Source organism: Ictalurus punctatus, chromosome 29, assembly GCF_001660625.3.
Source record: "Ictalurus punctatus breed USDA103 chromosome 29, Coco_2.0, whole genome shotgun sequence".
NCBI lineage: Eukaryota > Metazoa > Chordata > Actinopteri > Siluriformes > Ictaluridae > Ictalurus > Ictalurus punctatus.
The window spans coordinates 2,757,292-2,774,446 of record NC_030444.2 but is presented as its reverse complement, the minus strand read 5'-3'; the positions used below and the strand labels follow the sequence as shown (position 1 = coordinate 2,774,446).

At 42.4% G+C, this 17,155-nt stretch overlaps 1 protein-coding gene across 3 annotated transcripts; it reads left to right on the top strand.

Moving 5' to 3' along the window:
- uba6 (ubiquitin like modifier activating enzyme 6) lies at positions 1–12,986 on the top strand. 3 transcript variants are annotated; one of them, XM_017461259.3, is made up of 33 exons: positions 1–150; positions 2,082–2,171; positions 2,305–2,399; positions 2,485–2,513; positions 2,597–2,691; positions 2,822–2,933; positions 3,161–3,241; positions 3,368–3,490; positions 3,677–3,800; positions 4,108–4,211; positions 4,356–4,418; positions 4,544–4,620; positions 4,710–4,776; positions 4,879–5,022; positions 5,108–5,175; positions 5,554–5,632; positions 5,818–5,898; positions 6,005–6,082; positions 7,014–7,195; positions 7,333–7,438; positions 7,523–7,612; positions 8,015–8,095; positions 8,203–8,331; positions 8,727–8,778; positions 9,320–9,383; positions 9,475–9,544; positions 9,664–9,735; positions 10,113–10,233; positions 10,378–10,571; positions 10,724–10,851; positions 10,953–11,040; positions 11,431–11,525; positions 11,887–12,986. In XM_017461259.3, exons 2-33 carry the CDS (start codon positions 2,134–2,136, stop codon positions 12,029–12,031), a joined length of 3,075 nt encoding a protein of 1,024 aa, XP_017316748.1. In that variant the 5' UTR covers positions 1–150; positions 2,082–2,133; the 3' UTR covers positions 12,032–12,986. The 3 variants fall into 3 exon arrangements, with proteins under 3 accessions (XP_017316748.1, XP_017316747.1, XP_053533617.1); XM_017461258.3 differs by lacking the exon at positions 1–150 and adding an exon at positions 264–298; XM_053677642.1 differs by lacking the exon at positions 1–150 and adding an exon at positions 1,420–1,782.
- The last annotated feature ends 4,169 nt before the right edge of the window (positions 12,987–17,155 follow it).

Sequence of the window (17,155 nt, the reverse complement as noted above, 5' to 3'; positions counted from 1 at the left end):
ATGTTTATTTTTTTTTGTAGTTTGTATTTTTTCCTCGCTCCTCCGGGCCAGCAGATGGCGCAGTGACGCGCTTTCAGCTCGTACCACCGAATGAACGAACCGTAGAAGAAGAAGACGGTTTTTTTTTGGGTCCCTCGCGCACACTGACAGGTAACGTCAACTCATTCTAAACTCATTTATTTGTTGTTTTGCTTTTTTTTAATCGTCAGTATAAATATTTCCGACTCTCCTCTACTTCCGGTAACAGCTGCAGACAGAGGCAGCTACTCGCTTTCCTAATGAACAACACCCGGGGCTGGTAATGTGTGAACGCTAGCCTGTTAAGCTAATGACGCTCTGAGTAAGCGGCTTTTCATCACACCTGCATTCTGTTAAATCCCGCCCCTCAGCTTTATGATTGGTTGGTAGGTTATTGGCACGAGCGTGCACTCAGCTGTCAAATCAGTTGCGTGGGAGCGTAAAGAACGCACCAATCAGAGCGCGAGGCTCGGGACTTGTCGCTAAACGGGTGGGATATGACTAAGGATCTAGATATGAGTCAGTTAGCCGTGGCTAGCTCAATGAAGTGACCTGGGGAAAAAAAAATGTCCCGTCGAAATGTTTTCATATTTAAGTTTAAGCCCAATATAATTAGGAATGTTTTCTCACTTTTCCTGGAACTAAAAGTGAGTGGACATACTAGCTAGCAAACTAGCTGGAAGAATTATTAATGTGTCCAAACTCAGAAGTGCACACAGTGGGATTTAATTATCGTCTTGTTTCGGGGTGTGACGGTATGACCGGTATCGCCAAAAAAAAAAAAAAAAAAAAAAAAGATCACGGTGTCACGGTATTAAATCAATTTAAAAACACACAATCCAAAAGGAAACAAGAATATAAACCTCTCTGTGATCTTTCTTTCCAAAGGTATACAGGTGCATCTTAAAAAATTAGAAAATTGTATTAAAGTTAGTTTTTTCCCCCCAGTAGTTTCATTCAAAAAGTGCAACGTTTGTACATTCTAGATTCATTATACGTCAAGTGAAATATTTCAAGCCTTTTTATTGGTTTAATCTCGATGATTACGGCTTACAGCTCATGGAAATCAAAAATCCAGTATCTCAAAATATTAGAATGAAGAATTTATAATACAGAAATGTCGACCTGATGAAAAGTATGTTCATTTATGCGCTGATACTCGTTCGGGGATTTAATCCTTTTGCATGAATGACTGCATCGATGCGGCGTTGCATGGAGGCGATCAGCCTGTGGCACTGCTGAGGTGTTCTGGAAGCCCAGGTTGCTTTGAGAGCGGTCTTCAGCTCGTCTGTATTGTCGGGTCTGGTGTCTCTCGTAGATTCTCTATGGGGTTCGGGTCAGGCGAGTCGTCTGGCCGATCAAGCACCGTAATACCACGATCAGCAAACCAGTTACTAGAAGTTTTGGCACTGTGGGCAGGTGCCGAGTCCTGCTGGAAAAGGAAATCAGCATCTCCATAAAGCTCGTCAGCAGATGGAAGCATGAAGTGCTCTAAAATCTCCTGGTAGACGCTGCATCGACTCTCGACTCGAGAAAACACACTGGACCGACACCAGCAGATGACATGGCGACCCAAATCATCACTGACTGTGGAAACTTCACACTGGACTTCAAGCAACTTGGATTCTGTTCCTCTCCACTCTTCCTCCAGACTCTGGAACCTGGATTTCCAAATGAAACGCAACGTTTACTTCCATCTTCCCCGTGATTGTAGTTGTGTACTGAACCAGACTGAGAGATTAAAGCCTCAGGAAACCTTCACAGGTTTTTTGAGTTAATTATCTGATTAGAGTCGTCTCAGGTCGACATTTCTGTATTATAAATTCTTTATTTGAATACTTTTGAGATTTTTGATTGCCATGAAGTCCTAATCATCGAGATTAAAACAAACGAAAGTATCGAAGCTTGAAATATTTCACTTTATGTGTAACGAATCTATAATATATGAAAGTTTTACTTTTTGAATTAAATTACGGGATAAAATGAACAGGATGCACCTGTATATATTGCAAGTGGTATCACATGCGGTAATCTAATCATATTTATATTTGTTCGTATCACAGCCTGACTAGAGTCCGTAGCAAGAAGACGACGCCCCCTCTCCCCCCATCCAACATGGCCGACCCAATGGAGATAGACGACTCGTTGTACAGGTGAGAATTGAAATCTGCTGTTACAGGAAAATAACCAGTGACAACGTTGAGTGAATGTCTGCTGATTTGTGTTCTCTGTGTGTGTGTGTGTGTGTGTGTGTGTGTGTGTGTGTGTGTGTGTGTGTGTGTGTAGTCGGCAGCGGTATGTCCTGGGAGACAGTGCCATGCAACAGATGGCTCAGTCCTCTGTATTCTTGAGTGGAATGGGGGCTCTGGGTGTGGAAGTAGGTGAGTAAACTCGTTAGATCTATACGGAGGTCTCTTCTACTACAACTTTCCTAGAGACTAAACAAAAGTATTTGCCCCCTCACAGCTAAGAATATCGTCCTTGCTGGAGTGAAGGTAAGAGAGATCTTCGTAGTTCATGGGGCTTAAAATGGCTGCCGAGTGTGCAGTGTTTTACAAAACTGTGTGTGTGTGTGCAGACAGTCACGTTGCATGACAGTAAGCAGTGCGATGTCTGGGACCTCGGCACTAACTTCTTTATCCGAGAGGAGGACGTTCAGAGCCGGAAGAAAAGGTTTAAGCATTTCGCACACTGACGTTAGGATGCGCCGTCGTGATAATCAGAGTAGAAACACGTCTACAATACGGTTTCACCTCTCTCTCTCTCTCTCTCTCCCTCTTTCTCGTCCTGTTGCCTCTCTCAGGGTGGAGGCTGTGCATTCCCGGGTGGCCGAGTTAAACCCATATGTTCAGGTCAGCATATCGAGCGTGGCCCTGAACGACACCACTGATCTCAGCTTTCTGCTTAAGTACCAGGTTTGTCTCGGCTCTCACACACAAATAAATAATCATGATGTGTATGTGTGTGTGTGTATATATATATATATATATATATATATATATATATATATATATATATATGTATATATATATGTATATGTATGTGTGTGTGTGTGTGTGTGTGTGTGTGTGTATTTATATGTATTTATATGTGTGTGTGTGTACATAATGGGGGGGTGTGTTTGTGTGTTTTCCGTCCGCAGTGCGTCGTGCTAACGGAGACGAGCCTGCGCTTGCAGAAGAGGATCAACTGTTTCTGTCGCTCTCAGCAGCCTCCGATTAAGGTACGGAAGCAATTCATTAAAACCCACAGACGGGGGACGCGATTTGTCCGAACTGCGAGTACACGATGTCGCCACGGCGATAGAGGGCGAAACTGATAGGATACCTGTCATTGTGTTTCCTGTTAGTTTATCAGCTGTGACGTGCTGGGGATCTGCTCGCGAGTGTTCTGCGATTTCGGCGAGAGCTTCGAGGTGTCAGACCCGACGGGGGAGGAGCCTAAAGAGCTTTTCATTCAGAACGTCAGCCAGGTATTACCCAGAAGCTGTCGGAGCCAAACGTTTAAAATTGGACTTGTTTTTTTTTTTTTGTTGTTGTTTTTTTTATAAATCAGAGGCACTCTTTCTTCTTCTGAATCGCTTTTACTCGACGATGACCGTGTTCTGTAACCTGCGCCATTTTGTGACTCGTCTCGTGTGCTTTGCCGCCCGTTCCAGGAGAACCCCGGCGTGGTGACGTGCATGGACAGCCGCGCCCACGGCCTTCAGACGGGACAGAGCGTGCGTTTCCGAGAGATCAACGGCATGACCGAGCTCAACGGCACTACACACCAAATTACAGGTACACACAATTTAAACTCCATTATCAATTCGTAGTGAAATGTATAGTTTGTTTAATTCATTGACTGCGTATAAAATTACCTAATGGTATATTCCGGTTTAGTTTTTGTCCTGTTAGTGTTTCCTTATTGTCCTTTTATCTTATATTCCAGAAGTACCTCCTCACAATAATAACACAACCAAGTTACACTTATGCTACTAAATGCAGAAAAAATGATGTCACACCACCTGCTAGAGGGCAAAATAATGTATTCTTATAATGTGGAATAGCAGGATGTGGATGGGTTTAATTATATGCGTGTGTGTAGTTATTTCTCCGTACAGTTTTGCGATCAGCGATACGTCGTCCTTCCAGCCGTATCTCCACGGTGGAATCTTTCGAACCGTCAAGACGCCCAAAACCTACAGCTTCGTACGTGATATCCTGATCGATTTATTTATCGGGTTGATGATGATGATGATGATGATGATGATGATGTCCTGCCTCAGCTGTCGTTCTTCTGACAAACGATCTCGGTTTTGTTTAAATGCGTGGTGTGTGTGTGTGTGTGTGTAGGAGACGATGGAACAGCAGTTACACGACCCACAGCTTCTTATTCCAGACTTGAGCAAACCCGAGGTATAAAACGACGTTTACTACGTCTAGCGTCTTTCCGAGGCGCCGGTGCTGCTTTACAAAAATACATAATAGCGAAAGTATGTAGTTGTTTCATCACGGTGCTGTGGAACTGTGTTTCCCATCAGGCACCGCTGCAGATCCACGCCACCATGATAGCTCTGGACGTCTTCCAGGAACAACACAACAGACTGCCGAATATAGGGTAATGTTCGTTCGTTCATTCATTCATTTATTTATTTATTTTTTCCACCTTCTCCGTTTCATTCCGTATTGTGTTGCTGCTCCTTGTAGCTGTTTGCAGGATTCGGATCTCCTGCTGAAGATCGCCGAGGAGGTCAACGAGACGCTCAAGAACAAAGTGAGCTCCCATTCGTCTCCCATCCCCACCAACACCCCCCCGTAGAAGTTTTTCCTTATCGACTGTAATAATAACTGTACGTTTGCATCTGTACGTGGCCAGGTGAACGTGAACCCGTCTTTAGTGAGGTGCGTGTCGCGTTGCGCGAGAGGCTGCCTCTCTCCCCTAGCAGCCGCCGTGGGAGGCATCGCCAGTCAAGAAGTGCTGAAGGCTCTTACCGGAAAGTTCACGCCGCTTCAACAGTGGGTAGGTCAAAGGTCGAGGCGCCTAGACGCCGCTGTGTTATGCGAGATAATTTGTTTATTTTTATTTGTTTGTTCTCTCTGTGTAGTTTTATCTGGATGCTTTAGAAGTGGTCCAACCCCTCCAGTCTCTTCCTGTAGAGGAGTTTGCACCTCGGTGAGTTAATATCAACCTCCTGAACACATACATATACAATGTGGCAGTGAAGGTATTCGGCTTCTTCCTTCTTCTTCCACTTAGGTGCTAGGTGGTAGAGACTTCAAGGGGGCACAAATGTATCCAGACACTAAATGAACGTATTTGATGATGTCTGTAACATAGCAGCAGCAAGATGTGCTGTATATATACATATTATACATATAGGTGTAGAATTAGACTGGGGCATGAATTAATGTACTTTTGTTTCCAGAAACCCGTGAACGAGTGTATTCCGGGTCCAATCACACTCAGAGTTGTTATATAACTTTATAAGGACATGTGCATTCTTTCCTTACGCTTACAAACATGCTGATTTGTGTTTCTGCGTGTCTGCAGGGGAGATCGATACGATGCTTTGAGGGCCTGTATCGGCGAGTCCTTTTGTTTGGAGTTACACAAGCTTCGAGTCTTCATGGTGAGCGTTATTAACACACACCCGAAGGCATTCACATGAGTTTCCGCTGGATTACTGGACCGTGTTCATTTTTGTGGCTGTATGAATACACCAGCTGAGAACTGTTATTATTAGAGAAGGTGCTGACTGTGCAGAGCTAGTTACATCCGTGTGGATCATTGTTTTTGTTTTGTTACCCCCTGCAGGTGGGGTGTGGCGCTATAGGATGTGAGATGCTGAAGAATTTTGCACTGCTCGGGGTGGGGTTGGCCAGATGCTCAGGGGAGGTAGGGTCAAAGGTCGAAGCGTGGAGCGGATGCGCGAAACATTCAGTGAAGCTTGTGTCGATGACGTGTCGTTAATGAGCTGTTCCTGTGTGTGGTTTGTCATAAGATTTTCATCACTGATCCAGATCTTATAGAGAAGTCCAACCTCAACCGCCAATTTCTCTTCAGACCTCATCATATACAGGTACTTCAGTCAGTCATTCATTCAGTAATTCAGTCATTCATTCATTCAGTCGTTCAGTCATTCATTCGTTCAGACAGTCGTTCATTCATTCAGTTATTCATTGGCAGTTAGTCGTTCATTGTCAGCCATTCATTCAGCCATTCATTCAGCCATTCATTCAGCCATTCATTTATTCATTCAGTCGTTCATTCAGTCGTTCATTCGTTGTCATTCAGCCATTCATTCAGTCATTCATTCAGTCAGTCAGTCAGTCGTTCAGTCATTCAGTCAGTCGTTCATTCATTCAGTTATTCATTGTCAGTTAGTCGTTCATTCAGTCGTTCATTGTCAGCCATTCATTCAGCCAGTCATTCATTCATTTATTCATTCAGTCGTTCATTCAGTCTTCATTCATTGTCATTCATTCATTCAGTCATAAAATACTTTTAATTTTAAATTCATTCATTCATTCATTTCCTTTGAAGTTTATTTCTCATTTCTGAATCAAGTGTAAATTTTCATTAATTTGTTTATTTTGAAATTAAATTTCCATTTTAGTTCTTCATTTTTAAGACGATTTTTCATTCATTTCTTATTATATTCCATTTATATTTGTATTATACTTTACTGTAATATATTCTAGTATTATATTTTGTTTGTTTATTCATTTGCTTCATTTAAGCTTTTCATTCGTTCATTTGCTTCTGTTTATTTTTGTCAATTCATTCATTAGTGTTTTTTATTCTTATACTCATTCATTCATTTTTAAGTTTTTCTTTAAAAAAAAATAAATAAAATTTTTTGTTCCTTTTAATTTGTATTATACTTATCACAATTTGCCAATTATTTGTTTTTGTGTTTTTTTTTTTTTTTTTTTTTACATGATTTAATCGATCACCCTGCCTTACTTATCTCCTAATCTCCCTACCTGCTTGTGCCTTTCTCTGCGTAGAAGCCAAAAAGCATCACGGCGGCTGCAGTCACGTTAGAGATTAATCCCGAGCTCCACATAGACGCTAACCTGCACAAGGTGTGTCCCGCCACGGAGGAGACATTCAGCGACACTTTCTATTCACGTGTCAGTCTGGTCATCACCGCGCTGGACAACGTGGAGGCTCGGAGATACGTGGACAGGTAAGAGACCCGATTATTTTATAATCCTAGGAAACGGCGTTAAAAGCCACCGTCGAGTGGTGAATATTAGGATGTGAATCATGTTTAGAGCGTAGGAAAGCAACGGTGGAACTGCGTGTCACTTTGTGCCTTCACAGTCGGAGCGTGTCCAATCAGAAAGCGTTACTCGACTCTGGGACCATGGGGACGAAAGGTCACACCGAGGTCATTGTGCCAAACCTGACCGAGTCCTATAACAGCCATGTAAGTGTGTGTGTGTGTGTGTGTAGGTTGTGTGAATTGAGTGTATATTTGTGTTTGAAAGCTGAGTGAGTTTTATTTGTGTAGAGAGATCCACCAGAGGAGGAAATACCATTCTGCACTCTAAAGTCTTTTCCTGCTGTGATCGAGCACACCATACAGTGGGCCAGGGACAAGGTCAGACACACACACACACACACACACACACACACATACTATATTTAACAGGGTTCTATGATTGCATTCTTATTTCGACTCACTTCTGCCTCCAAGTTTAGAAATGTATTTTTATATATAGATATATATATATATATATATATATACATACACACACAGGATCAGTTTTTTAAATGTAAATATGTAATATTAAACCATTACTATTTTAAAATGATGTACAGGAAGCATAGAGGAAGTGAAAAATGAATAAATCAACATAACGATCACAGAATTTCTAATTGGTAGCTTGTGTTAACTTATACATACTCCATCTTTTTAACCTTTTACTCACACAAACTAAACACCGCTGTAGCAGACGTGCGTTCTGAGCCGAGTTCTCATTTTGATTCGGTTCCCGTTTAGTTCGAAAGCTCCTTCTCTCACAAGCCCTCCATGTTCAACATGTTCTGGCAGACCCACGTGTCGGCTACAGATGTGTTGCAGGTAAGGGAGAAACGAAACGTCTTGCTTGGCTCGTCATCTTATTGTTTCCGCTGTTTCTCAATGCGTGTGGATGTTTGCGTATCCATGTGGCGCGCTTTGTTTTGTAGCGGATGAAAGCCGGGGAGAGCCTGGACGGAGCGTTCCAAGTCATTAAGGTGTTGAGCCGCCGCCCCACACGCTGGGAGCACTGCCTGGCCCTCGCTCGCCTCAAATTTGACAAATACTTCAAGAGGAAGGTACGGTTACAGTAACGCTCCACTAAAACGACACTGTTCATGGTTACTCTTTATAATCGTGGTATCTCGAGAGCAGACGCTCACGTCAGGTTCCGCTGCCGGAAGGATACGACGGAAATCTGAACGCTGCGAGGATTTCAAGCAGAAATCAGACACTTCAGACACGCCCCCTCAAGTTGAACCAATAGGGTTGCCAGAGTTGCATTTTTTTTTTTGTTGTTGTTTTTTTTTTTTAAATCCAATTCGGGCTAGCTTGGAAAAGACTTGGTTTGTGGATAGCTTCAGGGTTTGTTTTTTGACTAGATCTTTTGACCAGAGAGTTAATACCGTATTGTGTTTTTTACAGTGTTAATAACATGCACTTGTTCTTTTCTTTTTCTTCTCCTTTGTCTCAGGCACTACAACTACTGCACTCGTTTCCACTGGATACACGACTGAAAGACGGCAGTAAGTCTCTCTCACGCGTCCCGGGATGTGCTTAGAGCCAGCAACGTATGGAGGACCAAACATGCAGAAATCAAACATAAACAGCTAGAGAAATAAATAAATGCTGTAATAGGAAAATAAAATAAAGGAATAAATGACTTGATAAAACAAATGTAATTAATTTTTAATTAAATTTAATCCTAAATTAATTTTTGTACTACTTTTTTTTTTTCCTTCGTTTATTATTTTCTCTATTTATTTTTATTCTTTTTAACTTTTATTTATTTATTCGTTTATTTATTTTTTGCATTAATTTTTCTATTTATCTATATGTACATTTTATTTCTTCTTTTTCCGTGTGCAACATGCAAATGAGGGGGAGGTCCTTGCGTAGCTCCAGTGCTTGAGAGATTTATTTATTTTCCTATTATTACATTTATTTATCTATCTGTTTATTTATTTATTTCTCATTTTCTGCAGGTTTGGTCCTCCATATCAATGAGACACGAAAGCGATTGATTGGTTTTTATTGAAGGTTTTTTTTGTTATTGCCCCCCCCCAGGTCTGTTCTGGCAGTCTCCCAAACGACCTCCATCCCCTATCGAGTTTGATCTCAAAGACCAGCTGTGAGTGAAAGCTGATCTATGTTCCAAGATTTAACGAAAGAAGAAAACATATGATCTGTTTTATTCATATCTATAATCTTATCTCCTTTAGGCACTTCGGTTTCGTGGTCAGCACGGCTCGGCTGTTCGCGGGAATCTACAACATCCCGTGTTCCGAAAAGGTTTTTTTCCCTTTTTTTTTTTTTTTTCTTTCTTCAACATTTACATGTAAAATTTTTACGTCGTATCCGGTGTGGTCAATCCTGGTGACTATTTCGGCCTCTATCTGTTTTGACGACAGAACCTCAGTTACGAGGCCGTGGCAAGCGTTTTGGCTGAAGTTGAGATTCCGGAGTACAAGCCGGCAGAGAAGGTAGCCACTCGTGACTCATACGATATTAATAAAGCTTCTGAATCCATCCGTTAGATCAGTTTATTGGCTTCTCGGGATGACATGACGTCTGGAAGAAAAACGTTGAAACAACCATCCCCCCCACCCCCAGATTTTTGTTAGTTTAGTTTAGTTTGCGGCCCCCTCATGGTCACGTGACCGCGTGTGTGACGCAAACACCCTGGCTCAGGGGGGAAAAAAACCTGCTGTAGACTTGCTCAGCTTTCTTTGTTATTTTCACAATGAAACACTATCCAAATAGTTATTATTCATTCTATAAGACTAACATACAATATGAGTATAGATTCGGTATGTGTGTAGTGACGCATATATATTGTGTGTGTGTGTGTGTTTGTTAGCATATAGAGACCGACGAAACAGTTAAGAAGCCTGAACAGATCAAGCTGACCGTGAGCAGCGAGGAGGAAAGGGAAGCCATATCAGAGCTGGAAGAGGCCATCACATCTGGTTTTACACCAGGTACACACACATCACACAAAAAGCTTTAAACATCACGACACACAATGAATCGTACACCAGCTGCTCAACACGCCAGTGAATCTAGTGATATAGCGCATCCTCGCGTATTATGTCCTCACGTCAGCCATTTTGCCTCGTCTGCAGAGCGCGTGCGTATGACGCCGTTGCTTTTCGAGAAAGACGACGACGCGAACGGTCACATGGATTTCGTGGAGTCGGCGTCAGCCCTGAGAGCACACATGTACTCGATCGAAGCCGCCGATCGCCTCCAGACCAAACGCATCGCCGGCAAAATCATCCCCGCTATCGCCACGGCTACCGCCGCTGTCGCCGGCTTGGTAAGAGGTTCCACTCCCCGTCGCCGTTAAACCACTTGTTCAAGCAGAGGTTTAACGAAAAATAAATGACTCAAATATGGTGCACCAAATATCCAGTCAGTCGAGACGCGTTTTCATTCATTTATTTATTTTTGAATCTTTAATACCTGCAGGTGGCGTTGGAGCTGATTAAAGTCACGGGTGGCTATGGCTTCGAGTCATTTAAGAACTGCTTCTTCAACCTGGCCATCCCTGTCATGGTCCTAACGGAGACGGCTCGGGTCAAAAGGACGCAGATCAGGTAGCAGAGAGACAGAGATGCGTACAGAACACTTTGTAACATCTGTTCTGTAGAAGGTATTCCTCCTATTCCTCCATTCATTCGTTCTCTGTCTTTGTCAGAGACGACATCTTCTTCTCCATCTGGGATCGCTGGTCCGTTGTAGGACATGAAGACTTCACCCTGTCCGACTTCATCAGCGCTGTCAGGGTGAGTCGCATCACAGAACCGTATTTAATCATGGAACGGTAGTAACACCGCCACGTCTTCTCTGGCACGATGACATTAACCCGTCCGTCAGCTAACGTATGCAGAAGAGGGTAGATAGCACGTTCCAGCGAGAATGTTACGCTGCCCTGTGATGCCGTTAGATAAGATGCGGTCGGCGGTAGGAAGCAAGTGTTGGCATTTACCTTGCTGGAAATAGGAACTAGGCAGGTGACCAAATTAGGTGCCTTCGCTTCAGATGAACCGAATCGTCTCCGGATGCAAATCGCTGCACTCTACAATAAAGCGCTTTTGGCTCTCCGGAGTGATCCGGCGGACCTACGGCGCTGTTCAGTGTCGTGGTGATTTAATCAAATTGTGTTTTGTTGTCAGGAAAAGTACGGTATTGAGCCCACTATGGTGGTTCATGGAGTGAAGATGCTCTACGTACCCATCATGCCCGGACACAGCAAGAGACTCAAACTGGCGTAAGACACCAACACCTTACAGGCACTGTGTTTCAACATGGCATGTCACAGTTCTCAACTCTCTCTCTGTCTGTCTGTCTCTCTCTCCCTCTCTCACTCTCACTCTCTCTCTCACTCTCTCTCTCTGTCTCTATCTGTCTCTCTCTGTCTCCCTCTCTCTCTCTCTCTCTCTCTCTCTCTCACTCTCTCTCTCTGTCTCTATCTGTCTCTCTCTGTCTCCCTCTCTCTCTCTCTCTCTCTCTCTCTCTCTCTCTCTCTCTCACTCTCTCTCTCTGTCTCTCTCTCTCTCTCTCTCTCTCTCTCTCTCTCTCTCTCTCTCTCTCTCTCTCTCTCTCTCTCTCCGTGTGTGTGTTGTGTATAGTATGCAGAAGTTGATCAAGCCTTCGGCAGAAAGGAAGTACGTCGACCTCACTGTGTCTTTTGCACCAGAAACGGACGGGGACGAGGATCTGCCCGGCCCTCCTGTCCGCTATCACTTTAGACACGAGAGTGGCGAGAAGGCCTGACACACACACACACACACACACACACACACACACACACACACACACACACACACACACACACACACACACACACACTGATATTACACCCTCCCTTACCTCCCCCCGTGGACCACTAGTGGAGTAGCACTTGATGAATCTGTACATAGTAAAACGTTTTTTTTTTGTTTGTTTGTTTGTTTGTTTTCTACGGGTTCGTAATTTTATTGCATAACTACGTCTGTGCCGATGCCTTAAGAAATATCGTGCGTCCATTATGATGATGATGATGGCGGTGATTATTATATATAGTTGATCTCGCGGTCGAAGGAAAACAGTGTTTACACTCCTAACTTAAGGCTTGATTATTAAGGCTGTTGTTTTATTAGCGCAGACACAGGGGGAGGAGAAAGCTGAAAGAACCGATCGCTTCCTAACGCAGATCGCCCGCGACGTTCCCCGTTCGTCCCGAATCAAGACCCGAGGACGCAGACCCGCTCGACTGACACGCAGACTAAAACGGCTCTATTTATTTCCACGTCCCCTGCGCTTAGCGTTTCCTCGAGACCGACACCGGACGAACGTCGACGTAGTAGTTATCCGAAACGAGTAAATAAATCTAATAATTCGCCGCCCGTCCCCGCAGCGCTCCGAGCGGGTGTGTACCGGGAGAAGCCCGTTTCGCTTATCAGACACTAAGCTCGGACACTTGCACCGAATTTTACCGCGTAGCACGCGGAAAGCGAAGAAGAAAGCGAGATTTTCGTTTGCTTCCTTTAACGTGGACGACCCGACGTTCCTTTGCGCAGAAACTCGTAACCGCGATGTCCTCCGTATCTCCGTGACTAAAACGATGTCAAACATTTCACAACTAAAAAAAAAAAAAACGCTTGTTAAAAGAAGTACGATATTACACAACATGACTGTGACTGGAGTATACAGCTGAAGGTCCAATCAAAAATAAACTTTTCAACCATGATGGCTGAATTTTGTTTGTTTGTTTGTTTGTTTGTTTCAGATCTTTAATTCTTGGGTTAATCAAGTTCAGAAGAGCAATAAATAACAAGAGATGCCTGCAGAGTAAATTTATTAAGATGTATGCGATGGAGTCTGTTACTGTGTAGTATATTAAACATTAGTGGGTTCACAATGCTATAGTGATAGTAAATAATACCAATGTATAGAAAAAAGACAAAGAGCGATTTATTTCAGTGGTCACATGACACGAGCGGCCCGGAGGTTTAAGATGCTGTTCACGTAGGATTCTTCGCTGGACAGTTCTCAAGTGCTTTTCTGCTCGACACGTTTGTAAAGAGCGATTGCTTGAGTTACCGTCGACTCGAGCCCTGCTCTGATCCCTCCTTTCACAGCCCTGGTCGCCTTGGTAACAAGCCGCCCATATTCACACAGCTGTTGCAGACATCTGTAAAGCCAATGAATTTAATGTCAAACTTGACGTATAGACGTTGTTCCACATGTGTACAGTGTTTCATCACACGCTCCAGAGCTTTACTGTAACACAGGATGTTCCCCAGCAGGGGGCAGCACAGGGTTTGGTGACTTTAATCAGGCCTTCAGAATGAAGGAAGTCTTGAATTTCTCCCCGCTTTTTTTTTTTTTTTTTTTACATTTATTTACATTTTCACCCAGATGTTGCTATTGTGTGGCTCTAAGCAGTGGGTGTTTACTTCAGGAACAGTATTTCTGCGTGTAAAGAACACAGATCTCTTCTGTCTATTCAGTGAACCGATCTCGCTTAGATCTACTGCGACTCGTTATAAGTTTCCCCCTCTCCATTTTCCTTTTCCTCCACTTTTTTTTTTTACCCATTTTTTTGTATTTATCTTTGTTCTCATATTTCTGCTTTCCCCCTTTCTTTGCCTCACTACTTTTCTTTCTTTCAAATGACATTTCTTTTTTAACCCCTTTCTTTCTAATCTTTTTTCTTTTTCTTTCTTTCAAATTACATTTCTTTATATTATCCCCTTTCTTTCTTTCTTTCTGTCCTTTTCTTTCTTTTCTTTCAAATTACATTTCTTTATATTATCCCCTTTCTTTCTTTCTTTTTCTTTCTGTCCTTTCTTTTCTTTCTTTCTTTGTCCTTTTCTTTCTTTCTTTCTGTCCTTTTCTTTCTTTCTGTCCTTTTCTTTCTTTCTGTCCTTTTCTTTCTTTTCTTTCAAATTACATTTCTTTATTTTATCCCCTTTGTTTTTTCTTTCTTTCAAATTACATTTCTTTATATTATCCCCTTTCTTTCTTTCTTTCTTTCTTTCTTTCTTTCTTTCTTTCTTTCTTTCTTTTTCTTTCTGTCCTTTCTTTTCTTTCTTTCTTTGTCCCTTTCTTTCTTTCTTTCTTTCTTTCTTTCTGTCCTTTTCTTTCTTTCTTTCTGTCCTTTTCTTTCTTTTCTTTCAAATTACATTTCTTTATTTTATCCCCTTTCTTTCTTTTTCTTTGTCCTTTTCTTTCTTTCTGTTCTTTCTTTCTTTCTTCTGGTCCTTTTCTTTCTTTCTGTTCTTTCTTTCTTTCTTCTGGTCCTTTTCTTTCTTTCTTTCAAATTACATTTCTTTATATTATCCCCTTTCTTTCTTTCTACCCTTTTCTCTTTCTTTCTTTCTTTCTTTCTTTCTACCCTTTTCTCTTTCTTTCTTTCTTTCTTTCTTTCTACCCTTTTCTCTTTCTTTCTTTCTTTCTTTCTTTCTTTCTTTCTTTCTTTCTTTCTGCCTTTCTTCATTTTGGTTTCTTCCTCCCTCCCTTACTTATTTTTTATTTATTTTTTATTTACCCCTTCTTTCTTTCTTTCTTTCTTTCTTTCTTTCTTTTTTTATTTTTTTTACCTGACTGTGTACGGGCGACCGTTACCTTCTGTGTTCATGTGGGTTAAATAGGTTTAGCGCATAAATAAGATCAGATATTGTTCGAATCAGAAATAACGTCATGTAGCCTAATTTTTCTAATAAAACATCGAGCTGTCACAGAAAGTCTTAGTCTGACCTGCAGTGTAAACAAAACATTTCTATGGATTTGTTCAAATGAACCGTTTATTGCTTCAGAGCGTTTGTATTGATTATACTGTTAGCAGCTGAATGCAGCATCGATTACACTGTACGACCCGGCCTTCATCACAAAACGCCTTCAATGATTCGTTTCCTGTAACATCAGCGCCCCGGGTGACGGTCCTTACATATTCAACAACACCGTACATACGTACGTATAGCTGCAATCAAAATGACCCGACCCCCGGTGCGAATCAGGTTTATCGTCAAAATGTACAGACTTTCAGCTGTTTGCGACGAACGAATCAAACACACTGTTTTGCATATTTGTGCTGCTGTGAGGGATTCTATTCAGGGGGGGGTGAATAATTTTGAAACTGGAGAAACCATTATAAGTTGTGTTTTCAGTTGAATTTGGGGAAACCACGTGAAGCGTCCGTCGTGTCGAACTATCTCAACCGCTTTTGTTTGATTTGTTCATCGCAGACAGCTGAAAGTCTGAATTTTGACAATAAACCTGATTTGCACCGGGGGTCGAATCATTGTGATTGCAGCTGTACGCGTGTATATGTGAATACCGATGACGTCTTTTCTTTTTTGGACTGAAAGACACGCCCATTCCGAGCTGCTCCAAAAACCGTTTCCGAATATGCAGTTTTAGTTTGTGGAAGCAGGTCTTTTGTGTTTATGTCTGTGTTTGTGTGTTACGGTAGAGAATATAGTACATGTAGTACTGCGTGTATTACGTGAGTGTGTTACAGGAAGTCGGTCGTCCCTGCGGATGCTGGTGAAGGCTGTGCTACCAGACAAACCTGCTGCTCAAACTTCTGTTCCAAGAGAGAGAGAACACGGGGTCAGATTAGGATGAAGGTCGAAGCGATAACAAGTAAAGTGTTCAGTTCTGACACTGGAATAATTAGCTGTTGGTTGTTGGACACAATACTAACCGAATTTACACAAATGAACCAGTTCAGTTGCTTACATGTGCTCGATTCTTAACACTGTGTATCGTTACCTGGATGATCAGTGACCGTGTTTACGTTTTGTGATCGTTCTTCACGAGTCCCTCGTCTGTCCCGAGCAGTTAAACTGCTCACTGTTCTTCAGAAAAATCCTCCAGGTCCTGCACATTCTTTACTTTTCCAGCACCTGCATATTTGAGCCCTTTTCCAACAGCGGCCGTATGACGTCCAGATCCATCTTTTCACCCTGAGGACGACCGAGGGACTCGTACACGACTATTACAAAAGGTGCAAACATTCACTGATGCTCAAGAAGGCAACACGATACATTAAGAGCCAGGGGGGTGTAAACTTTTGAACATTATGATTTTGTTTAGAGAGCCCCCCCCCCCATTTAGTACCACCCTTCAGAAGCTACATAAGATATTTACATGTTTGCCAGAAGACGAACGTAATCACAATTTACACCGATCGTCCTGTTCAAAAGTTTACACGCCCCCTGGCTTCATGTTTGTGGACACAAGGAGAGGCAAGTCTACAGAAAGAGGGTTTACAAAGTATACGCTCAGTTCAATTGTAACAAATCAAGTGCTAGATTCCTTTTTTATTTAATAATTTTTTTTTAATGTTAAAATATATGCTGCTGTACCGGTTTTAATATATAAAGAGCTTCCACAACAGCGTCAACAGATTGGGAAGTCCTGAAGTGATCACGCTGGACGGAAATGAGAAGAATCCTGAACGGTATTCGTGTTAGTGTTCCTCTTGACGCCACGAGGTAGGAAAGAAGAGTCGTGAAAAGTATAAAGTCTATAAAATAATACTAATGCAACAGTGCAGGAATTCAATTAAGCCCTCAGTGTGAGCTGAACTTAGCCTGTGGCAGTCTGGGGGTCAGGGGTCTCACACACACACACACACACACACAAAGACCTAGTCCTGACCCCCAGCTGTAAAAAAAGAGCACAGATGGTTAATGATATCACCCCCCCCCCCCCCCCCCCCCCCCTTCAGGAACAGACGTGGCCCGGCTCTATTTCCACTACACACACACACACACACACACACACTCAATCCTGAATCACATTATATTCATTTAGTTAGCTTTATCACCAGACTCAGGTTATGCTTGAGTTTGTATACGAGCACTGTACTTCCACAAACCTAGTTTCTAATATTTGAAATATTTATCT